Source organism: Myiozetetes cayanensis, unplaced genomic scaffold (genome assembly GCF_022539395.1).
Source record: "Myiozetetes cayanensis isolate MyiCay16 unplaced genomic scaffold, myiCay2020 scf3, whole genome shotgun sequence".
NCBI lineage: Eukaryota > Metazoa > Chordata > Aves > Passeriformes > Tyrannidae > Myiozetetes > Myiozetetes cayanensis.
In genome coordinates, this window is record NW_026087521.1 from 22167250 (window position 1) to 22193256 (window position 26007).

The window sequence follows — 26007 nt, forward strand, 5'->3', positions numbered from 1 at the left end:
TAGAATATGTAAATTTTTGAATTTTGGGCACATATGTTTCCTTCCAGAAAACAGTCTGTAGATATTAAGGATTTTGTTTCTCTCTAACTATTTCCAGATATAGTGAACAAAACATGATAGGGATAGTTGACAGTTAGTTCATGGTTTACTTTTTACGTACTGAGGGCTGCAGGTGAAGGTAAAGATTGTAAAATCAATCAGAAGGTGTATATCCTGTATAGATGCATAAAGTAAAAGTTAATAACAGATTAGTTGATTTTCCTACCTGTCAAAGTAGAAGCTTTGTGGAAAAGGAAAAGGAAGTTTCGTAAAAAATGGAGTCAATACAAGAACAATTAAAGTATTTCTAGGAAAAAGTGCAATGTTAGGACCTACTCCAAGCTTGTAAACCAGTTTAACAGATTTCAGGTATGAGTTGATTGAATATGGGAGGAAGACAGAATATGGGGTATTCCATATAAGTTATGTATATGAACAAAATTCATATGGATTTGGATGGAAAAAATTATTCGACTTTAGGAGGTGAATTTTTGAGAGATGCCCTGAACTATTCACTAGAAGGACAAGAATGGGAGTTACTGGTGCTGTTGACCTGCTGTCCTATAAAACAGTCTAAGTTAAAGGGATGCAGCTTATAGAGCTCTGAAATCTATCCAGTTCTTGTGCTCTTCTGAGTTGTACTGTTTTCCATTCCTGGCAAGAGTGATTAGGAGACATTGGCATACAGTATGATTATGGGTATATAGAGACATTTAGTTTGTAAGCACATATAGAGATGTCATTTGAGGCAATGGAGGAGGATATTAAATTAGACAAGCATGAAATTAGCAAATTATGGGCAAAGAGTAAGAAAATGGAGAAAGCTGCCTATGGAATGGGACATTCTTTCTTACACAGTTTAAATTTTTCTGTTAGAGCCAAATCACGTTTTCTTGGCAGTAGCAATATTGCTTTTATTGATTGGTGGCAGAGGCAACAAAAGGGCTTGGCAGCATTTAATCAAATATTGTGCTGGTAGAATAGAACCTAGGAACTACTGATACAGTCAGGAGGAGTCCCCAGGTTTCAGAAGACTTAAAGCATCTCTTTTTTCTCTTCCCCATCCCAGGCTGTGTCCAGTTCTTCTAAGATCTTTCTTAGTTTTATGATCAACACACTCTTTGCCCCACGCAGTCATCTGCCTGCTGTTGCACACCTGCTTCTTCCAGCACTCATCACTATTCTCCAATAGGGACCTGCCAGGGTGATAGGGAGAATGAGTTCTTGGGTGAAGGGTTAGATGTTCTTATGGAAAGAGAAGGTATAGGAAGAGTTGGAAACAGAAGTGACTTTCTGCTGTTGTTGATGCTAGTGATAATACTACTACTGGGAAGAGAGATGCTTCCTTTCTGCCTTGACCCTTTGGCAGGAGTAGGCAAAGTATGTGTGTAGAGGCCAGTGACCAGCTGGGCAAGCACAGCCAGTCCATCTCTTTTCTGATACAGAAGAACCAAGCTGTTGGGGGCCTTGGGTACTGCCTACTTTGCCTGCTGCTGCAGCTGGCTCCTTTCTGGTATAATTTTTGATACTCTCTTTCTGATACGGAGGAAAAGTATCAGTGAGGCTGGAGGAGATCGTAACTTCAGATTTTATGCGGGACATACAGCTAGAAAAGGGTACCAAAGCTCTCATTCTAGGCGTAGAATGAGATAGTGATGAAAAGTGAATGATTACCACCAGCCTGCTGTGGGGGACTGCTGGCAAGGGCTCCAAATCATGCGCTTGTCACACACATTTTTCTGTAGTCAGTTTATCATTTGGAACTGGTAGCTACATTTGTGGAAAAAAGGCACAAATTATATAAATAAGAAATTATTTATACCTATTTTTTCATTGGTAAAACATCCATGTAAGAAGTGCAATTCTGCTATTCAGTCAAAAGTTTCAAAAGCTTTGACAGTGAAAAGAAGAAAATGAGATACTCAAATGAATGTTTCAAAATGTAAGCCAGTGTCATCTTATAGGAGAGATTAATGGAAGCATGAGTCAAGTGCAGAATTAATTCACAATTTGCTATTCCAAAATGCTGAATATTTTCTCTATTGTTTTTATGAATCTTTATAAGTATTACTCTAAATCCATGACTGCCTGTCTTGGTTTAAAGATAAATATTGGGGCAGGAACTCCAGTAAAATGAACACCCTCCCCTTTTATTCCCCCCTAATAGAGATAAAAATAATGCAAGGAGGTTATAAGTGAAAAAATACCAGTTTACTAACAAGGAAAAATAACAACACCACAAAGAAACAAGGGAAACGACTTACCCACAAAAAAAAAAGGGAATCCACTTGACCACGTAGTCCCCCGGGAACAAAGCGGAAAGAGAATGGTGGAGTGTCCTCCCTGTCAACCACCCACATCTACTCACGTAAAAAAAGAAAAGAAAGCAGAATATTACAGAATATGATGAATTGGAAGGGACCCACAAGGATCATCAAGTCCAACTCCTGGCCCTGCACAAGAGTCACACCATGTGCCTGAGAGTATCATCCAAATGCTTCTTGAACTCCATCAGGTTTGTGCTGTGACCACATCCCCAGGGAAGCGTGTTCCAGCACCCAACCATTCTCTGGGTGAAGAACCTTTTTGTAATACCCAACCTATACCTCCTCTTACACAACTTCAGGTCATTCCCTTGGGTCCTGTCTCTGGTCACCACAGGGAAGAGACCAAAAACCCAGGAAAACTGTGTTTGTCAAAGGGAATTACACTACTAAACTGGCCACTCCAGATCACCTGGTTAACAGGTTCAGGTCTGAACTGCAGCAGTGGTGTTAGTTTGGAGTCTCTTTGTTCCCTGCCACCTGTTGCCCCTGGCATGGTGTGTTGGCTCGCTTGCCTTGGCTGGGCTGAGGAGTGGCCACAGGGGCTCCTGGCATGGGCAGCGGTTCCGCATGGCAAGCGGGTGTCAGCGGGGCAGCCGTCTGGCCATGAGTGAGCAGTGGGCAAGTGATGAGACTGGAGCTCCTGGCTCTGCTGCTGTCCCAGCAAGGCAGGGACAGTTATCAGCAGTGGCCCTGGAACAAGTCCAACCCTTGGCAAAGCCCTCTCTCCAACTCCCTGCGCCGGGTGGGCAAAGTGGCCCCTTCAGATGATGCAATGGTGAGAATATTCATCGCTACAACCCCTTCCCCTGGCTTGTAACCATAACAATACCACCTAGGAGTAATAAAGAAAAACAGAATGTCCTTTCGGAAAGGGGAGGTGGATTGGTTAGAGTTCCTAGAAAGAGAGCATAGTATTTTTTTTTTATAATAAATATTTTCTGGTTTTTTAATGCTTTGAACCCCTGTCTGCTTTCTCTCTCTTTGAATAACAATTTTGTGTCTTTATATTGAAGTGCTTAATTTTCTTCCTTAGCAAGCTAAAGAAAGCACTGCTTATATGTATGCATATTAATGAGTAACTAATAGTCATTCTAAAATGCAAATGCTATGGAACAATGTAGTTTTACTGAGCTTATGTCAACAAACAGATCAGTTACACAGCTTCACACACAAACCCTATAAAATTTTTATTAGTTCCTGTGAAATGTTTCTTCATTCCTTCCAACTGTTTCCTGCCTTTTAGCCCTGCTGAAAATCCCTCCAACATAGCCTGTGACCTTTTCTTCAAGAGATCAGTAAGCAGAGCCCTCAGAGGGCCCCTTCAGTTGTGTGAAGCTTTGCGTAACTTTGTTGCTGTGACGCCACAGGGGGTCATCTGGAAAAATCCAGTTCTAATTTCATTTTTCAAATGTTACTGATATGGCTTTGATTTTAATCTTGTGGAGACTGGTGTCCACGTGTTTTCTTATCATTGATTTTTATTCATCCTGAATATTAAAATAGTTTGATTTCTTGACAGTGTCATGTTTTAGGTATGTGTAATCATGCCTAAAGATAAAAGGAATATGCTAACTTTTAGCATTACAAGTGACATTTTCTTGTCACATATTTAGGCAATAGGAAAAGATCATATCTTGCATGAAGAGAAAATTTTAATAGAGCCAAGATATTCTTCATATTTTGTTACCGGTAATTGCATAATCTTATTAAAAGGGCTATTGTATATTAGAAGTATGTGAAGAATATATGATTAAATCTGACTAGAGGAGGCAGGGAACCTCGGTCAGTCATGCACAAATAAAGTAAATGCTGCTCACATTATTTTTATGCCATATATTTCACCATAGTTAATTCCATAAAGTATTTGAAGTATGAGAACTTGTGGATACATAACTAAAGATTACACAACAAAACTTTCATAGAGCAGTTTAAAAACAAGAAAAGGAAAAAAAAAGTCATAATTTCTAAAATTTAAAACTTCCTTAAGTGACATATTCACTCATGAAAAAAAATACTTGTTTTTTAATAGGATGTTTTGAGGATGTGGCCTAAGATGACATGTCTGAAGGGAAAAAGGATAGACAAAATTTATGACCTGTGACAATCATGTTCCAAACATCATATAGTTTTATTTCTTCATCATAATCCCTACAACTTTCTAATTTTTATTTTTGATCAAGGGAAACAAAAAGATGATAATACTTAAAACTATCACCCAACTTTCAGTTGCATGACAGAAATGTACAGTATGTAAGGAAAGAGAAGGCCCGGCTACTGTTCTGTGTCTGCATAAATGAAACTTATTTTGGTCAGTAGTAATTCAATTATACGGTTAATTTTCTGTAATCATTCCTTGTATTGTTTACATGTGTACGAATCCATGTTCTTGCTGTTGCACAGGAGAAAAAGGAGAATAAAAAATTGTACCTGCCTCATACTGCTTTGATTCTTAAGTAGAAAATGAATAGAATAAACACAGGAAGAAAGGAGAGACAGAAATAAAAGTTTTGGCTGATCAGAGAGGGAGTAATCAAACTCTTCTGTTGCTAGCAAGCCATCCAACAGTGAGGGTTTTTTTCTGTTCTTTCTCTGTGTGCTTTTTTTATTGAAATGATATATCTGCACATGGGATTTTTACACAGGGATAATGAGATTGTAGTTTCATAGTGCCTGATTTAACTGTGCTTAGCTTGCTGTTCATATGCTTCCTATTGCATCTTCTGAGGATAAATTCTCTTTAGGATTTAGCTTTTTGATCAAGGTCTTTTACTTGATGGATTTCACATAATTTTGACTATTACCTCTGAAAAGTTTTTACTTGCAGATAAGTGCAGTGAAATCCATCGTTGATCTCACAGAGGATAACAAAGTAGAATTGCTCATCCTACTTTTGGCATACAGACTTATTTTCTTTGAAACTTAAATACATTTTTTGCAACATTTACAAAAGTGAGTTTATACATTAAAGAACCTCTGTGCAAGATTGTTTCACAGGCTAAAGCTTGAGCAACGTAATTATGCTGTTCACACAATGCTGAAAACTTGGTGAAGGTGAGCATGTTCCTTTAATAGTATTTTGGAATTTTAGGGAGGCGAGTGGGGATCGTGACAAGAAAGAAAGTACATCTGCTTTCATAAACTAGGTTTGATTGAGTAGCATAATGACTATTGTAATTTTCTCTAGGATTCATCTTTCTATCTCTAAAGGATAAATTCCATCATGGCTTTCATCTTGTCATAAGTCAGTACATGTTTCTTTTTTTGGTGCAATTCACCAAATAGGGTGGAACAAACTACCTTTCAAATGACTAGGTGCTATGATGAAATATCATATATGTTGGTCTAGTATCCAGCTGTTAAAGGGAAAAAGAAACTGACAATAGGAAATTATCTGATATTTTCTTGGTTCCGCAAAGGAAATGATAGAGAAGAAACAAAATATACATTTATCACAGCCTGTGTTCTGGATTAATGATGGAGGAGTTTCACAAAAGGAATATGGATTCTGCTGAAAATATACATGACAGTTTTATTCAGTTATTCATGATGCCTTGGTGCTATGTTCTCTCGTTGATTACTACTTTATATTGTCTAAGAAATTTTTCATCTCTCTTATTGCAGAGAAATATGAATTACATACAGGCTTTTAATATTAAAAGAGATTTGAAGCTCCACTGGATAATAATCTGAGCAATCTGATTTTAGCTAGCCTTCCTCTGCACAGGGTTTGAACTAGATGACCTCCAGAGGTTCCTTTCAGCCTAAATTTTATGCTGATTCTATGATTAACTCCCAAAATTATCTATCTAAGGGACTTTTGACAACTGCCAATGTTAAAAGGGAATATTCAGTTTTCAGATAAAGATAAGCATGGTGTGGAAGAAATTGGGGTGAAACAAGATAATTAAGGTTGGTTGTATTCTCTACTCTATTTGGATAGTTAACAATAAAAATAATCCTTCTGTCATCAAGGCATATATTAGGGTGTATAATCTATATACCCTGTATAAGACATAGAGAGAGTGTTAAGCCTCCTCATCTAGTGGCACTACTGGAAAGAATAGCTGTTTTGGGGTACTTGTCTTCTTTTAAAATGTAAAATGACCTTACATGTCTCTTGCAAGACTAATACCAGTTTTATTTCATAGTGCATTTTTGGAAATATTTGGTTTTGAAGCTGCATGTCCCATTCTTATTCCTTTCACTATAAAGTCATGGCTTGGAGAAAGACTGTTTACGTGCTCCTCAGTGTACATGATGTATCTGTTTCCATTCTCATTCCCATCTGATCCACAGCAAATGCAACTAATATTTTTCAAACAGATATAATAATTCTCTAACATTGTGCTAGAGCATCTATGGATGTGTGATCCAGCTTAAAACTGGAAGGCATTTGGCTATGAATAGCATGGTGTGGAGTCAAAGCTAATTAAATCTTGCTTATAAGAAAAGTGTTTTGGATCAGATTAAGGCTGATACTAATATAGCTACCTGGGTAGTGCTACCAAACTCTGACTGGGTCGAAGTGAAGGCAAAGGCAGCCTGTAAAATATCGCCTAGAGAGATGGTGGTCTGTCAAAAAAAAAAGGTTAACTAAAAAGGACTACCTCAAATTTTACCCCGTCTCCTCCTGGAGTACTCTGGCAGAGTGGATTTGAAATTTGTATTTCAAAGTGGTCTGCACCTGCCTTAGATTTGGAAAATTTGGTTATTGTTTATGGGCAATAGTTGACATGAAAATAATTGCTTTGGATTTCTGTTAAATTTTTATATTATCAGGATGTCCTGTTTTATGTTTTCAAACTATACTATTCTTGTATCTTGGTTTGAAGAGACCTTTCAAAAATTTACTTGTATTCATTGTAAACAATATGATACAGGTACATTCAAATAATTTCTAAACATTTTACTAGGTACATTGTTTGAATTGGAAGAGATTTTACAGTTTTATTAGTTTTGGTTTGTTGTTTTGGGTAAAGAGAAAACTTGAGGAAAAGGTTTTGAAAGAAAGAAGTTTTTGCTTTTGAATCCTGTTCAGACTAGGAGTACTGTGTACATGTCAAATGCTCATGACATTCAAAAAACTGCTTTTCACCACACCATGGGCAGGCTGTTCTCTGCCGTCACTGTGTTAGTATGTGATTGATCCTCAGAGTTGTCAAGAGGTCCAGTACTTTTAGAATACAGAATAGTCCACTGAACAGATGAAGAAATAAATATTTATAGATCTTGAAACTTCTTAACAACTACATATCATTTCAGGTATGACTCTACAGGTTAATGTGCCTGTTTGAAAGCAATACCAGCAGATTGAGTGTAGGAGGACAGCAAAAACAAAGGCAGAATAATGTGGAGAGCTGATAACAGTAGAAGTCAGAACGAGTAGTAAAAGGGATTTCAGAATAAAACATACCAGTTGGTGTGATGGCAACTGGAATACTGAAATTTTCTGATTTGATTCCTGGGTCTTCCCGGATAGACTCTTCAGGCTCAGGTGGGTCAGTCTATTTTGAGATTTGTTTTGCCCCATCTTCTGACTGAAGTGACAACATGTATCTGCTTCATCAAAGTACTATACACAGAAAAATACAACATTTTGAAGGTTTAAAGTGGCGTACAAATACTAAGTAACATGAAATAAATAGGATTTGCAACTTTTAATAATTCATAATTATCTTTCTCAAGCTAAATGTTAAATAAGTGTGCATATAGAAATATCAAGAGCATAAGTCACCATATCTTGCCTTTGTGTCCATCAGCAATCTCTGACTGAAACTTGATGGGATCCTGGAGTTAATGTTTATTGAATTCTTCACATAATGTGTATCAGTGGTTCCTAGTGCCTGGCAGTGTGTCAGTCTAGCTACATACCAATCAAAATCTTCACCCTGGCTTGTCTTGGTTGCCTGTATTGAAAGTGAGATGGGAAAAGAAGACTAAGTAATAATTTATTCATACTGTTTATGTTTGTGATGACAATACTTGTCATAATATCATTCCGTATTGTTAGAGTGCGCTTTTCTCATTTTCGGTGTAGGAAGCCTAAATGAGTGTTTTTACTTAGTTGCTTATTATGCATTGAACCCCTCTTCTGGTTTGCCTTTCTGGTTTCTATTAGACACTTTTTTACTTTAAAGAAAAACTAGTCACAGATTTGTTGTATCTCTTTTACAAGCAATTTTTATCCATTGATAATGACTCTTTTTTAAAATAAATGCATGATTGTGTCTAGCTCATTATTAGCTCTGTGATAAATAGTAATTTTGAGCTCTGTTAACACCTTTTTTTAAAAAAATTGTTATTTTACCAAAAGTAAATCCTGAAAAATCCTGCATATGATCAGATTATTGTCTCTTTCTTTCCTTTCATATTAGTCTAGTTGTGTAAAGGAGCTTTAAAATATAGCATATCCATCAAAACACTGTATCCTTCCTGTTGCTGAAGTAAGGATCCAATTTTTTCTTGATAAAAAAGTTCCAAGAAGGGATTCCCATTGTTTCACAACAATCACTCTGAAACTCCTTAGTTTTTCTGCTGAATCCAGAGAAAAAGAAAAAAAATACCCAAATATTTACTCTTTTTTATTGACTATACTAGATAGTGACTCAACAATGCATTCAGAAATGAAAAGATGAGCTACTAAAGCTACAGGTCCTGACCACCCAACTTTTTTATAAGGGAAGTGCTGAAGAGTGGTTTGTTAGTCTGCATTGCAAACCACAAGTGTGCCAAGTCAGAAGTGCCCATGTAGATGGAAATAAATATTAAATGGAAAAAGAGAGTACTGTAGATTCTGCTTAGGTGGAATCAAAGGTGACCCTTAAAGGTAATTGCATGACTTTCCATCCTTATACCAAGACTTACCTTTTTCCTGTACTTTTCCTTCCTCCTGTCATCCATCTCTGTAAAACAAATTATCTTTCTCATACCTATATTTGATAGTTTTAGGACGATTTTGATGGAAACCTCAGGGTTAAACCCATTACTATTGTCATGATCCTTCACCAGCTGACAACCCTTAAAATAATAGTTAAATACAGGAAGTATCTATCCAAAATATCAGTGTTTCTTCAATAGGGATTGTAAAATAATGAATCTGTAATTCTCACCTAGATTTGTGCATAAAATAGTGGAATCACAGTAACACAGGGAAGAGCAGAGTCAAGACACATAAAAGACTGGATGAGATTAGTGATGAAAGGCCAAGACACATGTCCAAGCTCATAGTTTAATTTACCTGAACATGGGGCTTGCCTGTGCTTCTACTGTCGAAGGACAGTACGATTTGTTTAGAACTTTCTTTTTGCTTTGGTTTTCAGCTGCAGGTTAATGTGCTTGCTCTGAGGGAAGGAAATTGTGCTCCTTGTACTTCCATCAAAATAAATAATTTTCAAATAGAGAAATAAGAAAATGTTATTTTTTCCCGAGGAAAAACATTTACAACTTAATCCCCATGATAAGCATTACAGAAAGGTTATAAGCATACAGGCTCTTTCCCTTGTGGTTTCAAACATAAGTTCCCACTGATGTACTGGAGAATGTATACATAAATAAATATATATGAAGAAATAATGGTCATAATGTTACATATAAGGAATAATCCTTACCCTATTAAATCCTTGGTGCTGCATAATAAACTTGTGTTGCTCGTGCAGTAACTTTCAAAATCCTTTTTCAAGAAACTTCATTAAAGGGAGAAGCTTCAATGTTCATACTATTTTGTATGGTGTGCAAAAGGCAGAAAATAAACATGCCTTTGGGTTGTATGAGACAGCTGTTAACATTAAAGCTATGATTTCTAGTGTAGCACCCTGGTGTCAATCATTACCAAATGGATGGGTATTTCTGTGCTCATAAGAGAAAAGGAAATGCTTATGATGTTTTTCCAATTATGAGTGGGGAAGAGCTAGTAGCAATTAGTAACAACTAATACTCCCTCTAGGAGTCTCAGTAAAAACACCAAAATCAGATAAGTATGGTTTTAACTCCATTTTTGTTTGTCTGAATGGAGCCTCATCATGAAATTATAGATTTATTCTCAGATTGCTGTAGGATACCTTGCACTGCTGGTACAGCGACTGGCTTGCTCTCACATTCTTTCTCTGCATACATGCAGTTGAAGTTAGTAATATGCAACAGTTCATAAATTCCACACTCACACAATCCTTCACTAAAAAGAGAACATTTGTCAGACCTGGATTTGAAGTGTTTTCAAGTATAAGTGTAATCTGTTGTGTCAGGAAGGTACTGAACCTTATCTGTCCTTTTGTTTTCTGGCCTTTCATATCATAACTAGCACTGTGAGTTTAGTTTCTAACCTGAGGATTATAGATACCTATTCTTCTATGGTCAAGGTTTGTTTCTAAACAAAGCAGAAAAAACAAAGTTGGTATAGATTCTTGAAATAGTTGAGACACAGAGATGTTACAGAGATCTCGACATTCTATTTCCTGTCCAGCTCCAAGATGTGCAAAGATGAAGTGCTGGTAAATCTCTTACTCCTGTGGAACAGTAAGACACCTGAAAAACTGGCCTGGGTGGGTCTTCCTGCTCATTGCAGCTCTGTACACATCCTTGTATGGATAGGAAATAAAAACTCTTCCTCAAGACCTCTTAAGGTAATTTAATGAATAGTTAAGAAACCTGTTTGGGTACATTTGCACAGTAGAGTTAAACAAGAATCAAACCTAGAAAGATGAAAAAGGAGGCACCACCAAGGACAACAATATACTCTGGTACTGGTTTCAAAAACAAGATTTCCTTATTGCCGAGGACAATAAATTCCTAATGGTGTAAAAATTCTGTAGACTTGACATTTTATCAGAAAGTATTCCAGTAAATAGGGCTAAAATAACATTTCTAGATATTTGCTTAGAATAATAAATTTTATAAGGTTCACTCACATGATCTCATAAAGAAAGGTTTTGACTAACAGAGACCATGAGTAGAGTGTAAAACCTGAGAGAGAAATTTGCTGCTGTTTCCAGTGCATGAAATGTGTTCCAAACTGAAGTAGAAAAATAAGTTTGCTTAGAGGGCTTTCTGTGACACAGTGATAAATCTTTAGCTGAAATAAACATTCACCTTCTTGCTGGTAGTAGGTACTTTTGCAGTGAAGGGAAATAAACTTTGGCAATGGATTCTGCCACTAATTACAATATCAGCCCACATACCTCTGACAGCAGCATAAATATGGTGAAAATACTGGGATTTATGGTTAAAGATGAACAAATATCAAATCACTGCAGTTTCTATAAAGTAAAGAGAATGAATAGGTAAAAGCAGAAAAATTATGTAAAGAAAAATTATACAGCAAAATGAGAGCCTGAAGAGGCAGAATTGGAGGGTTTTTTCAGACAGAGTTTGTAGTTTTAGAGATCTCCAGTATTCTACATGGACTGCAGCTGCCAGTGCAGTGAGCACACACTGCAGCATTTAGTGCTGAAATTATTGTTCCTTTTGACTGCTTTTCTAGCAAGATGAAAACGAAACAAAACAAACAAAAAGTCCAACCATACAATAAAGGCAATTATATAACTTAATATAAAGACTGTATGAGATCTACACTTGTTTTGACTAAAATTTTACACTTCCCATCGAGACACATTCAGCACCAAAATTGTTCACATTAACAAAAACCATTGGACAGATATTTATAAAACAGTGGCTCCTCCAAAGGTGGGGAAAGTGGCTCATTTGCTGTTTCCATTGCTTAATTTGGTAGTTAAAATATATGCTATTAAAATATAAAGCATTGCATTTTTCAATTTTGCTAAGAATTATTAAAGATACACTGATTGTAAATAACAATTTCAGAAGATAGGTGAATTCATTGGCATGATCTTTCTTCTTGCTCTTCCACAGTTCTGGAGCTCCATAGCAGAACAAGCTTTAAATAAATTATCTGTACTACAGTTTGACTCAAATGAGTTCAAAGTGGCACATATGAATTACTTGTTTTCACAGAAAGCCAAGTTACAACCTGCAGATTCACCTGCTCCCCTGTATGAAAAGTAAAAGACAGCTGTAAGATTTATTTTCATGCAGAAAATATTTCACTGTTATTGGTGTTGAAAGTTAAAATATAAAGAAAAGCAACTTATCTTTATTCAGCATTCAAATTCTGGAGACCACATTGTTAGTTCTTACTTAAAGCAGAAAGTAATTAAATTAAACAACTAAAAAGTTTTTGTCTTAGGAATATTATGAACAATCTTTAGTATGGTGGTTGACTTCTAATTTGTGGATCAGAAAAAAATATTTCTGGGAAGTACTGTATTTTCTCCAGGAAATATATCAGGATGCAACCCCAGCCTTCAAAGAAAGGTACAGATTTATCTAACCTATACCTAGCAGATTAGCTTTTAAATTTAAAGGAAATTTTCTGCTACAATATTCACTCAAGTGAGATTAAGCAGATGTGAGTACAGGAATTTTTGAGAAACCAAGTGGATATGATTATACTAGCACATAAAATCTATAAAGTGAAATAAGATATTACAGTAATGGTAATAAAGATCTGCATAATGATAATTACTGTTCGGGTATTGATTCCATGAATTGTTAGGTATCCTCCTAACCTATTTTCAACATTAAAGTTACCAGCTCTTTGAACAGGTATACAGATCTAGAATGAGTAGCCAAGAGTAGCCAAATGGAAAAAATTGATAGAATGATAATTGATTAAAAAATAAATTATTCAGTAAAATCATGTTTATTTGTTAGGAAGGCAATATTTATGGTCTTGGCATTATAAAATTTATGAATTTAATTGCACAGTTCTTAATCACAGATGATTATGAGACTAGGTTATTCAAAGTGATTGTTTGCATTTCCATTGTAATTAATTTTAGGTTGGTCAGTGTGCTGAAAATCTGACATCTCTTATTATCCTCTCAGATAGAGTAGCTGCAAGTGTGATATCCATTTCAGTTGAATTTGGTTAAAATGAATTATTATTCATAAACAGGAAGAATAAACAAATAATTGATTTGTTGACTGGAGTCTGACCAGGTGTCATAAAAGAAATATCCGGGGAGGGGAAAAGTTGAAATCTGACAGATCTTGAGCACCAATATAATTTCAGAACAGTAAAGAGTATTTCAAAATAGGCTTGCTTGTGTACACCTGCAAACTTTACTCAGTCTGCCGCTTGTTTTGGGTCATCCTTAACAAATACTATGTGACCGGTATAAGATTCATGGCACAATCTTTACAGCTCAGAACTTTAACAGGACTGAAGTTTATTAGCAGGTATTGACAGTCCAAACTACAGCCAGCAGGGACATTCTTATTGCTACACGTCATTTTGTACTGACAAAACAGAAAAATGCAGATTACAAGTTCTAATTAGCATGAATGTTCATAGGGGTTAAACTACAGCTGGGAGTTCAATATCATACTTTTGATTAGGATGTCATTTCTGAATTCCACTTCAGTTTTTGCCTGATGCATTAATAGTATGCATAATAACATAATAGTATATTTTTAAATGTACAGCATAAAAATAAACTCAATGTCTGTCTGGATTATTGGATCTCTTATGCTCATGTTCTTTCTTGGAAGAAGGAACTAAAGTGAACATGGTACAACTATTTTGGTTGCATTTTCTCAACTTCTAATTTCAAATGGCATGAATTGATACCTCTGCAACAATACAAAGCTTCAAAGAAACAGGACTTGTGTTCTAGTAATCCATAAGGAACAAAAAGATTACATATGTGTACATTGCTTTTATATTCGCAGCTGAGAGGAACATTAGATGCCCACAAGTAAGTGAGGTACTGAAGAATACAATCTTAGATTTACTTTTTCTAAGATAACGTGATTTCTTATGAGCTCTTTCATGAGGAATGATGGTAAAATCTAGTCCGTAAATTCTCTGATCATCTAACAAATAATTCACTTCCAAAGAGACTATGAGAGTCTGCTGAAATTCTGATCAGCCAGGAGCAAGCAGATCAATGCATGAAATATTTCTACCATAAGCATTAAGCTTTAGGAATTGAATCAGACCGTTGCTTTTTATCCCTGGATTTTCACTTACTGCTGCAGTTGGAACAAGAGATGGGAGAAAGATGTCGTTCAAGGCTAGTGATCAAATCTGATGTCAAAGTTGGTTTCTAGTATTACATGAGTGCCAACAACAGGTGGATGACCCCATGTTACTCTCATTCACATCAGTCTCACATTGTGCATCTAAACTGGAGAAGGAGAAATTGTGTCAGGCTCCCTGGGCAATGCTCATGAGTGCCCCACCTCTCCCAGCTATGTCCTTCAAAAATGGAGCCTGAGTCTCCAGAGCAATCTGCGCCAGTCTTCAAGTCTGGTGCTGGGGTGCTCAAAACTGCTGCTTAGCTTGCAGAAGCTGAGTCACTGCAGGTAACGTTCTCTTCTTTAAGTGCTTTAGTCAGCATGACCACCCATTTCTCTTCTCTTTGAGTTGGTGCTGGCACTAGGTCTTTTTAGAGAGGGTTTGGGTTTGGTTTGTTATTTTAATGGGAGTTTCTCTTGGTTCTTTTGCCTAGTCCTGTCCATTATGGCATGAACAGTTTAAGGAATCTGGAAGCTCTGGGACAAACAAATCTGGCACGTGAGAGAGCAGGTGGAGGTATCCAAGTGCTTAGATTGTGTTTACAGTCTCAAGGTAGCATTCTTCCTGGAGGTGAAACTGAAGATACAACTATTTCATCATTTATAAACATGCTTTCTCCTTGGAAATCTCATTTCTGTATTGTGACAAAACCTACCCTTGGGACCACTGCTGAGAAGAGCAGTTGTGCTAGGCAATGTCTTATCCTGCAGTTGCAGCATCTATCACCAGATCATAAAACAGGTTTTCTTCCACTCAGCAAGGTAATTTCATGTCAGAGTTCCTATTTCAATTGCCTTTTACTGAGTCTGAGGCTACACACACCACAGACAGAGAGGAACCATCTATCTAATGCAGACAAAACAGAATGTAACATAAGATTTGATTAGTTTGCAGTGAACCTGACTTTTGTAGTCTACACGTTCAGCCACTTGTAGGACTGGTTTACACAGAACTTCTGCTTCCTTAAAGCTTTCTGGTTTTGGTTATACATTACTTTCTAGACTTTGTCTTGAAGTCTGTAACTCATGTTACTTAAAGGATTTTCTTTTGCCTAATAGATTCCTTTGCTGGAGGATTGCTACTGTGTGTTCACTGTCCAGCAGTGCAGAGATTGTGTATTCTTGAATGTAAAGTAAAATTACTGCTTTTTCTAAATGAGGCCCAAGATTTTGGTTTGTGTAATACATACTTTTATAGAGCTTACTCTTAAGGTCATGTTTTCTTTTTCCATTGTATTAGTTTCCGCTAATTGTAATATCTCAAGCAGTGGAAAAACATGAAGAGAAACTGGAGCTGTGCCTACTTTTTTGCGTTTTGTTTGTGCCTAGTAGCATAATCAGAATCAGTATCATCAATGCAATGAGCTTCATGTGGTTGCTTAGAAAAATGAAATAGCTCGTTGAAGGAAGTTGCAATCTAATGTGTATAACTTTCATTTTTGTACCAGTGGCACACAGTGTGGGGAAGGCTGACAAACCAAGTGTCTTAATAGAGATAAGAGATTAACAACTAGAAGTCTGTCTGCCTAATTACAGTTCTCTGAAAGCATGAAGCCTTGTGGCAGTAATTATCTTGCATAGCTGTAGTCACTCTGATAACACTTTTTTCCTTTTTTTTAAATTTTTTTTACATTTTTCCTACATTTTCATGCTAAGTTGTAACATCTCATAAAATATAAGAATTTTCACTGCCTAAGTCTCTTAATTTCTGCATGGTATGGTCACCTGTAGTGAGTTGAGACATGATTCTTTGGTGAATTAATATGACTTGTATGTACAAGACAGTGACTATAATATGTTTCATAGAAAATCGATCTCTCTTTATTTACTTTCTTGCTTGGTTCTGTTTGTCCCTATATGGATATAATTTCAGTTCTTTAGGGTTTGCAATTAAAAAATTTTGGATTGATTTTTTATTTACAAAGTAACACAGAAAAGCCAGTTTTTTCATGTAAATATTTGATTTTGGATTTTTAAAAATTTATCTCCCTTTTCTTTCCCCTCCTCTTCCTCCAAAAGCTTGAAAATTAAGTTCTAGGAGTGCACTGGTAAATATTCTGCAGAAAAGATGACAGTCCTAGCACTCTCAAGCCTTTCCTCAGCCCCAGTTAAATTCTGTTGTTTTCTTTATTGCAGATGGGGAACTCAAGGGGATTTCACCACTACTCATCCTCGGCCTGTTGTCAAAGTAAAACTCTTTACAGAAAGCACCGGGGTGCTGGCACTTGAAGATAAAGAACTGGGAAGAGTGAGTATTATGTGTAGACACAAGAAATATGTGAGAAGTGATGGGTAGAAGTGTGAATATTGATAAAACATGCCATAAAATGGTATAAGGCATTCAGTACCAACCTGCTCTGCTGTGTCTGTACCAAACACTTCTTTTTCTATTAAGGGTGACTTTTCCTAGTGTTCAAAACATGATATGTTGACTTGGATTACCTTTCAGAAACTTACATAGAGTGGTTCTCTTCGTCTTGTTAAAAGTTCTTTCAATTTTTACATGACATACCAATGCTTTTAGCTAGTCAAATTAGAAGTGAAAGGGAGAGAGATAAGACTTGGCATGTAATAAATACAGCAAACAATTGGGGAAAGGAAATGAAGGACTTAAGTGGTAGAAGGATGGAGCACAATGAGAGAGGAGTAGTGGAAATAATATGTCAGACTAAAATAAGAGCTGTTCTTGTACTACATGAGCTTCTCTTCTCTTTTCATGTTTTCCCTATCTTGACAGGATCATTTGTCCTTCTTAGGACAAAATCAAGAGCTAGAGAGTGCAATGTATTATAGAAAGAATAGGATAGTGTGAATGAGGCAGAGAGGATCTGCAAATCTTCTCTCCTTCTGCTGTTGAAGTTTTCCCCTCTGACATATTAGCACATGAAGGATAGCTCACATTTTAATTCTCAGTTCTACAATCAAAGTCCTGGAGGTTTCTCATTCAAGCAAGCACAACTTCTTGGAAAGAGCTGGGCTCTTCCCCATTTTGTGTCTTCCAAGAATGGGACAGATTCTCCCAGACATTGTGTCACTTGTTAAGGTCAAGACTCTATCCTCAGGATTATTCTTCTTGCTTCATCTCATGCCCTTCTAAGGGGCTTCCCAGGTCACTTGATCAAGGATGCCTGAGGTGAAGGTGGGATCTGAGTGGGGAACGAAACAGCCTGGCAGGAGCCAGGCAGGCAGTGTGACAGGGACAGGCGAGCCACAGGGGTGCACCTGAGCAGACCAGGGTCACCGATATCTGGATGCAGAACAGTGAGAAGAGACACTGAAAGGGTGGACTTACAGGAACTACCCAGTGCTACTAAACACAAGTTTCATCTCTGTCCCTCCTTGCTCAGTCCTTTCAAAGAAGCAAAAGAAAAGACAATGCCAAGGTGAAGGGCAGTGGAGAAGGGACTATATGTCTGTTGTGAACAGTAGCCAGCAAATTCATTATCGAGGAATCAGAGAAGAAACATCATCCATATAAACAGGCTAAAGATCACAGTTGTTAACAGGATCCTCTGGCTCTGCAACCTTAAATAGCCAAAGTTCAGGTACTGGCCTTGGTCTGCTTTCTTTCGCTGCAGCCTGTCTGAGTTACTAGGACAGGAGGTTAAAAAGATTTGAAATTTAATTTTAAAGAATGGAAACATTTCAAATGTAAAATGTTGAATATAGCTCTTGCCTTAACTGTATCCAGTGACTCCAGATGGTTGATTTGTATTTTTTTCTCTGGTTCCTCTACCTGCACCCTCCTGACTGCCTTCTGACACATCTGTATTTGTCATCTGGTCAAACCAGTTTAAAGAAGGTTTCTTACCTGGAAGGGCTGAGGGGAAAGAGGGAAAATAAAAACAGGTAATTGAGAAGGGCTAGAGTGAGCTCAGTGCCCTGTTGTTGGAGTCTGACCCAGCTTTCCCAGAGACAAAGCAAGATATATAAAAGATGAGGTAGGGAAGAGCAATTTTCTCTTTCTGTTGCTGATTCTTACTCTTCTATTGTTTTTTTGTCAGACAGGCTGCTTGCTTTTGTCAGATGCTCTGCGATTTGGGAGTTTTTACCAGAATTGGGCTATTAAAATAATTTCTTTTTGCTGGTTTTTTTCCCCCTCATCACAAAGAATAAAGGCCATCACCTTTTCTCCCCCTTCAGTTAAAGCTTGTGCTCAGATTGGGAGTAGCAAACAGGAGTACTGGATGCTTGGATACTGCTTTTACACTTTATAATCCATTCCTGATTTACCAAAAATGTCCTGCCCACATCCTTGCCAAAAAATACCTTTTGTAAAAGATAAGTCAGTAAAAGATAAATCTCCCACAATGACCTTACGTGCAAGGTCCTTAATAGTGGAAAATAACGTGAAAAAGAGCATGTTGCGTGTGCATTAGCCTATTTCAGTGTCTGTCCTTCTGCACTTCCCAGGTCTTACAGTATGGGGGGCTCCTGACAGACACCTTGCAGCTCATGGGGGTAGATACTCAACTCAGGAGAAGAAGCAGTCTTTCAGCTTTCTTCTTTGCTTTAACCAAAGTATTTGAGAGCGGTGATTGCTTAGGTTCGGGGGATATTGGAAAAATATTTGATAGAATTTTTACCAAATAATTTGAAGGTACTATGTACTCTTATGGTAAACATTTTAGTTTTTGAAGTCTTCTTTTGTTGGCAATGTCTTTGTTTTCAGGTCTGAGAGATTTCAATTCAAATAGCCTTTGAAAAGATACAGGATCCCACTGCATAAGCTTAATTCCTATAAAGTTTGGCAATTTTATGCCTGGTCAGTACACTGCAGTGACTTGTGGGAGTACATCTGAGCAGATAGGTTTCTTATCCTCTGAAAAGGTTGGAAGATATTTCCAACTGGTATTTTTCCTGTACTTAAAAATTCAACTCAAACCTGCCCCTTCTGAGGTAGACTTACTGTGGACATTAATTCTTATCTGTCAAGTACTTTCTTGAAAGCATGTGCCTTGACCTGATACCACTTTTCTACATTATTGAAGTTTGCATTTCCAGTACCCTGCAGTTATCTGAAGGTTTTGTTCTGTTTAATCTATAATCAGAAATAGAAGGCAGCATCAAGCTACATGATTTGAATTTTGAACTTCTATCACATACCAAAAGGCCTCTTCTGCCACCAAGGGATCAGGTTTTTTTTTGAAAAGAGATCTAAGGTATCAAAAGCTAGCAAAGGTTTCCCCAGAGCTGTAAAGAAGATATTTCCATTGAACCCATCAGTGCATAGCAGTCTCTCTCACTTACGAACTTAAGATGTAGACCCTGATATCAGCACTGCAGGTTCTCCATTTCAGGAGGAGGCTCTACTGATTTCCAGAAGTAACTAGCTCATAGTAGATCAGAAGGGATGCAGTCTCATGATTTCAGTAGAGAGGACAGACTGTACTTAGAGCTTTAACCCTGTTTGGAAGGCTGAGGGCTGCTCAACCTCTGCTGCAAAAGTCACCAGGTAAGCACCAAGCCACAGAAGGGCTGTCGTCTGTACATCTCCCTTCAAGGCATTGAAGATGGGGTTAGCTGACAGGAATACTTACTATGTCACTAGTCTGACATGTCTGTCTTCTTCTAGAAGAACCAATAAATCCAGTCATGAATGCCAAGAGAAGATTTTGCTTGCTGCAGGGTATTGTCCTGGCTCCCTGATGACCACTTTAAGTGTTTTCAAACAAAAACAAATTTTAACCTTTCTTCTCTGTCCTACACAAGATGGAGGACAGTTGAACAAACTCAGTTTTCTGCTGAAAACAGAGATATGTGCTGCAAGGAAGGGGAAAGGATGTTATTTGCATTTGAGTTCTGAAGAAAATGAGCTCCTGGAGTGGTCTCTGCCTGTGGTTGTCCAGACCTCTGCATATAGTGAACCCCTGATTTTAGCTTCCAGGAAGTGAAGCAGGCTGCATCTTTGAAGCTAAGTTCATTCTAATGAGGAAATATTAAGAGCTTATTTTGTTCAGATATCTTTGAAATGTGTGGTACAGGTTTTATGTGACTGACACTGATCTGGCCACTTTAATAGTTTTTGTATGTGCATAGAGAAGGCAGAATTGATGTTTACATTTGTACGTGCAGCAACTGAGGAAGTGTGAAGAAGCCTCCAGTTTGGTGTAAATACTTCTGAAAAATCAGCCTGGTGGTTTCTGAAACTCAGGAATCTGACACCACTTTTTCTTGTTCAGTACTTTGTGTATGAAGATGTTCAAACCTAGTAATTCAAAGTGACAGCCATTGTGCGTGCTTAGCACACATGTGGATACAATGTGAGAGCAGCAGGTGGTGTTTGATTGCTGATACTTTTTGAGTATAAGAATATTTTCAGCCTTGTCGCTCTGACTATTCAATTAAAAGGGATCTATTGTCTCACAGCCTGCTTGTCACAGTCAGCTGCAGCCAGCAATAATTAGCTGTGCAGCTAAGAGTTTTTTTCCTTTAGTGCTGTTACTCTTGGTTTGATTTAAAGACATTATTAAATAGCTGTACTTACTAGGTACCTATACTTGCATGATTGCCAGGTTTCTGAATGTGCCACATTCAAAGAGCCTCTGAGCAGAGACAATTTCATCCTGTGACTATGTATATTTAAAGCTTTCCAGCCTGGGGATTGTGAGGATTGAAATGACTGAGGTTTCTCAGATTTTTCTGTCATTTTTTTAAAATTTTGAAAATTATAACAGATTGCTTCCATTTCCCCTTTTTCTCTTGCCCCCAAGCAGTCTCCCTGTCAGCACCCTGCTATGTCTCGCTGAGTGTTACTGTTTCCATGCTAACAGAGGGTTTTTCAGTGTCTTTGAGAATGCCTCTCATCAGAAATGCTTGAGATATTTTTCATTCAGGCATGCTCTCTCTTAGATATAGGGGAGAGGCTCTTTGGGAAGGACTCAGAGACAATTTTTATCAATTGCTAAGAGCTATTAGGGGAAGTGTGGCACTATCAACAGATGTCCATTGTTTGCATAAATTGTGAAGTCTTCCCAGTTCTTTGTCATCAACAGTACTTTACATAGCTCTCTCTGAACCTTGTACCTGTTCAGTTTTTCTGTTTGCTTTTTGCTTCCTTTTAACCGTGTTTTACCCAAAGCTTTGTCTCAGTGTTTCAGCAGTAGTACAATCACAGCCAAAATGCAAGAGATTACTCAATAGGTGAGATGATGGAGCTTACATAGAAAACTCATAAATTCACTTGGTGATCAAGCTGTTATTAACCCATTCTTTCAAGGGGATAACTTTTTTAAGAGAGTTACTCTCAAGAGAGACATCTCATTTTCCCCTTTCTACCTCTGATTTTGAGCCTCTTCTTGAGCTTCTTTTTCTACATCCTCCTGGCAGCAGTGCAATCATGACTTAATGCTCAGGGTAAGTGGGTGCTGTGCTTGGCAGGCTGCTGCTGGGAAATTTGAAGGAACTTCACTTCTTGTCACACTGACAGCAGCTTCTGGCATTCTGACATTAGCCAGTCTTGGGACAAGGGGCTGACAGAATTCAAAACAGCTCTAAGCTTTCAAGTTAGGGTAGAGGGTGACTTAAGAGGAGTCAGTGGATATTTCTATCAAAACCACGTAAGTGTCCCATAAATGAGGCTGGGGCCAGAACCACACAAAAAACCGTAACACTAAAGGGTCTCTCTAGTCATTTATTTCATACCCCAAACCAGCTGAATAATTTTTGATCTATACTACTATTTTTTAAATCAGTGAAACAGTGCACATTTAACTATGAGATTTTCCTATGATACTTTCTCAGAGAATGACCAGCACATAAATTTACACGTGTCAAACAATGAAGTAGAGTGCATAATCTTTTGACAATAGGACAACTGGAGCCAGGAATGGTAAGCTTGAGAGCTTTATCTCAACATGGGGACACCAACAGGAGGTATTTCTGCACATCACTTTTGACTTTGAATCTTCTTCTAGGTTCTCTGCTCTGTGAAGGCAAGATTTTCCCCAGTTTGATTTGTTCATGCTTTCAGAGTACTTGGGACAACTCAACTTTTCTTTATAGCTTTAAAAGAAGATACGATCAGTGGGCCAAAGACAGAGGAGAGTTAATAGTTGCTTGCCTGGATTGACTGTTTGGCTCAGGTGTAATTCATTTAACTTCTTCTGTTGTGATCCAGCTGGGGACCCAAATACCCAACTGAATCACAAAAATGATGGTTAGTTAAGCCGTCAAGTGATATTAGCTTCATGTCTTTCAACCTGTTATTTTTTAAGCCCAGGAGAGAAACATTTTCAGTCATTTACAGTTAAGAAACAGTCTTTTGAGAACATCACTTTTCACAAATGCATATAAGTGTTACTCTATAGTATTTAGGATTTTTGTGTTTATTTTACATCCAAACGAGGAGAGACATAAAGTGAATTGGACAATTTTTCAGTTATGTTGTGGTCTGAGGAAATGTAATGACAAATATAATTGGAACATGTAGTCAAGTATTTTTAATGATCATGAGATGATTGAATTTACTGAAATATCTCAACCCACACTGTTCTGATACTATTAATTTGCCTTAAATGAGTTGAAGTAATGTAATACACAGCAGTTGTTTGCTGTGTAGCATTCTGGTGATTAATAGTTCATTATACTTTTTAATGTAGATTACCTGTTCGTTTACTTAAAGTAAACACAGTCCTAGACTAGAAACTCATAGTTCTCTGTGCTGCTACTGAATAACCTACTATGGTGATATCCACAGGTATATGAACAATAAAATAAGATAAAATAAAATACAATTTCCGAAATATATGATATAGTAGGAATTTTATGAAATTTTTAGAAGTTTTAGACACTGTGAGAGTATCCTGTAGTTGAGTTGTATATCTGTCAGAGAAGACATTGATACCATTTCAGTTTTTTAAAGTATATTATAAAACAACCAGAAGATTGAAATCCCTTAAGCAGTGCTGAAAGGAAGGTTAAGACAAAAAAGTTTCTCTATGGACAATGACATGACATTGCAATGTGTCATAGTGAAGATAGTGCTTCTAATAGAAATGTCAGCAACTTTTTACTTTTCTTATGAAGGAACAATTGCTGAGTGTTTTGGTTTCAGTGATTGGGTGGGAGCTTACACCTCGTGCCATGTGGTACAATGTGGTCGTCACTGCACTTAAGGGCAATACTAGTATGAAGGTTATTGTGAAACTGATTAATGCCTGTTAAATGCTTTGCATGAATATGTGTATGTGTGTTTGCATGCAACAAAAAGTTTGATTACAAAGTTCTTTCAGCTGGAAGGCATGACAGAGTGTAATACAAAAGCAACACAGTGCATACTTCAGTCGTCTGACAGAGACATATTCATTGTGAGAGCTTTGAAACTGAAGCTCCATAATATTTCTTTAAAAATTCAGAAAAAGAATTTTCAGTACCAAAGTTATGAATTAATTATACTCTTGTCTGCTTGTATTTTCGTCAGCATTCTAAAAACTCAAGAAATTCACAGGAGAAAGATGTCACTTGAGATACATGAGCTGTAATAAGCTGTTACAGGACAATGGGAACTACAGCCTGTAGAAAAGGAAAAATTCTTACCATCACCTACAATCCTATGTGAATGTCAGGTGATTAAATGCCAGGAATGAGTAATAATTCTGTTTATATAATCTTGCATTTAATGAGATAAACAAACTAAAAATCATTTTCTGTTTGATACATCAGAATGTAAAGGTTGCCATACTCATAATGCTTTTAAATGTTCTTTAAGGGGTGGCTTTTACTCAGAATGAAAATCAGAAAGAAGGAATACATTCTGCCATAAATAGTGTGTTTCGAAAAAAGAAAAAAAAAGTAGCTTCCTAGTTTGTTAAAACCAGAATACACTGATTCTTCTGCTATCTCTTTAAAAGGTACTGAATGTACTCAATAGATCTGACAGGTTGTTTCTTATACTGGTGTTACAAAGGTGGCATACTTGATTAGGGGTGATGCATCATATTTCTCTGCTTGACTGGAACTCCTGTATTAGTGGGATGCAGGAACATGTTTCCGCAAAATAGTGAGATAAGAAGCTGAAGGCCTTCCACTTACATCATCTTTCAGATGATTAGATCTGAATGAATGACAGTATTGTAATATTTTTGGCTTAATAACATCAATTAGATTTATACTTGCTTGGAGATTTTTGCTCAAATCCTTGATTTAGCCTTCATAATAACACGGAGGAGAATATATTGTCTTTTAGATATGTGACAGAAGCTCCCACTATTATGTGTAAGAAATTAACTTGATGGTTAACACAATGATTAATTTTAGTTTTCAAGAAATAAAGGATGTGAAGAACGCTGCTTTTTAGAATGTTGTTACTTTTGAAATACTGCTCCATGTTAATGGTAATTCAGAACTTACTGAATGTATGAAAGTCTCCTAAGTAGTATGTTTAGAATACTTTAAGATCTAAATTGATTCAAAAGTAGTGCTTATAGTAAGAATGAAAGAAAATTATGTTTCAGTGGGATTTAACTGCTGAACATGTCACTGTGGATAAAGATTTGATGAAGCAATAATATTTAATTGTGTTGACTATAAACGGATAAATGTTTTGGGTGGTAAATAAATATTTAACAGCTTGTGACTAACACTGATCTAAAATTAATTGTTAGTAAAATTTTCAAGACATTTACATAAATGTTTTAAAAATTAAATTTTTAGAATTCAGTGTATTTTTTTTTATGTCTGCCACTGTAGATTAAACAAAGGATTTGTGTCATATCACATATGAACTGGACATAGTATTTTACATTTATTATATTCCATTTGCAGCAAAGATCCTTTGGAATTCATCTCCAATTTCTGCAATTTTTACTAAAACTGACTTTTACTAATGCTATTGATCAAAAAATGTAGATGAAGAGTATATTTTGGTTATCTTTTCTCAAACAATGTCATTGCTGGAGGCCTGATCCGTTGCATAATGCTACAGCAAATTGTTTCAACAGGGTTTTTCCAGCAGAGCACTGAATAATGTAGAAGTTTAGGTTCCTATTTAATTGTATGTGATCATTCTGAAATGCTAACTGTTTCTTTTCATTTAAAACTGTTAATTCAGAATGTATTAACAGGAGGAAATTTTATTAACTCATAATATGGAAATTCCAATTTGTAAGAAAAGGAAGGAGTTAATTTTGGAAATTTGTCTGTTACAATAAGATCAAGTCAACTGGTGTATCAGATTTATGAAATCTTTTTTAGTCGTCTTTCATACTGGAGGAAATACAACAAGAATCTTCACTGCTTAGAAGTTTCCATTAAAGACTAACAGTTGATTTTTTTATCAGCTCACTGAAGTTTTTCTTTATGACTTGCAGGTAGTGTTATATCCAACATCTAATAGCCCAAAGGCACCTGATCTGCATAAAATGATAGTCCCCAAGAACAGCCAGGACAATGATTTGAAAATTAAACTGGCAGTGAGAATGGATAAACCACCTCACATGAAGCACTGTGGGTAAGTGTCCATTTCCTGTCTGTCTGTATTTTATTATTTTCCCTCGCTATGCCTGTGTTTTAACCATATGTATCTAAATCCATAAAGTTTTTAAAGCAT

The 26007-nt window shown here is 36.8% G+C and overlaps 1 protein-coding gene across 2 annotated transcripts in view; it reads left to right on the forward strand.

Moving 5' to 3' along the window:
• Positions 1-26007, forward strand: part of CADPS2 (calcium dependent secretion activator 2) — a 299634-nt gene that overhangs the window by 133408 nt on the left and 140219 nt on the right. For both annotated transcript variants that reach the window (XM_050324387.1, XM_050324385.1), the window contains exons 7-8: positions 16596-16707; positions 25769-25908. In XM_050324387.1, the coding sequence (XP_050180344.1) occupies positions 16596-16707; positions 25769-25908 (252 nt within the window). The remainder of the gene's footprint in view (positions 1-16595; positions 16708-25768; positions 25909-26007) is intronic.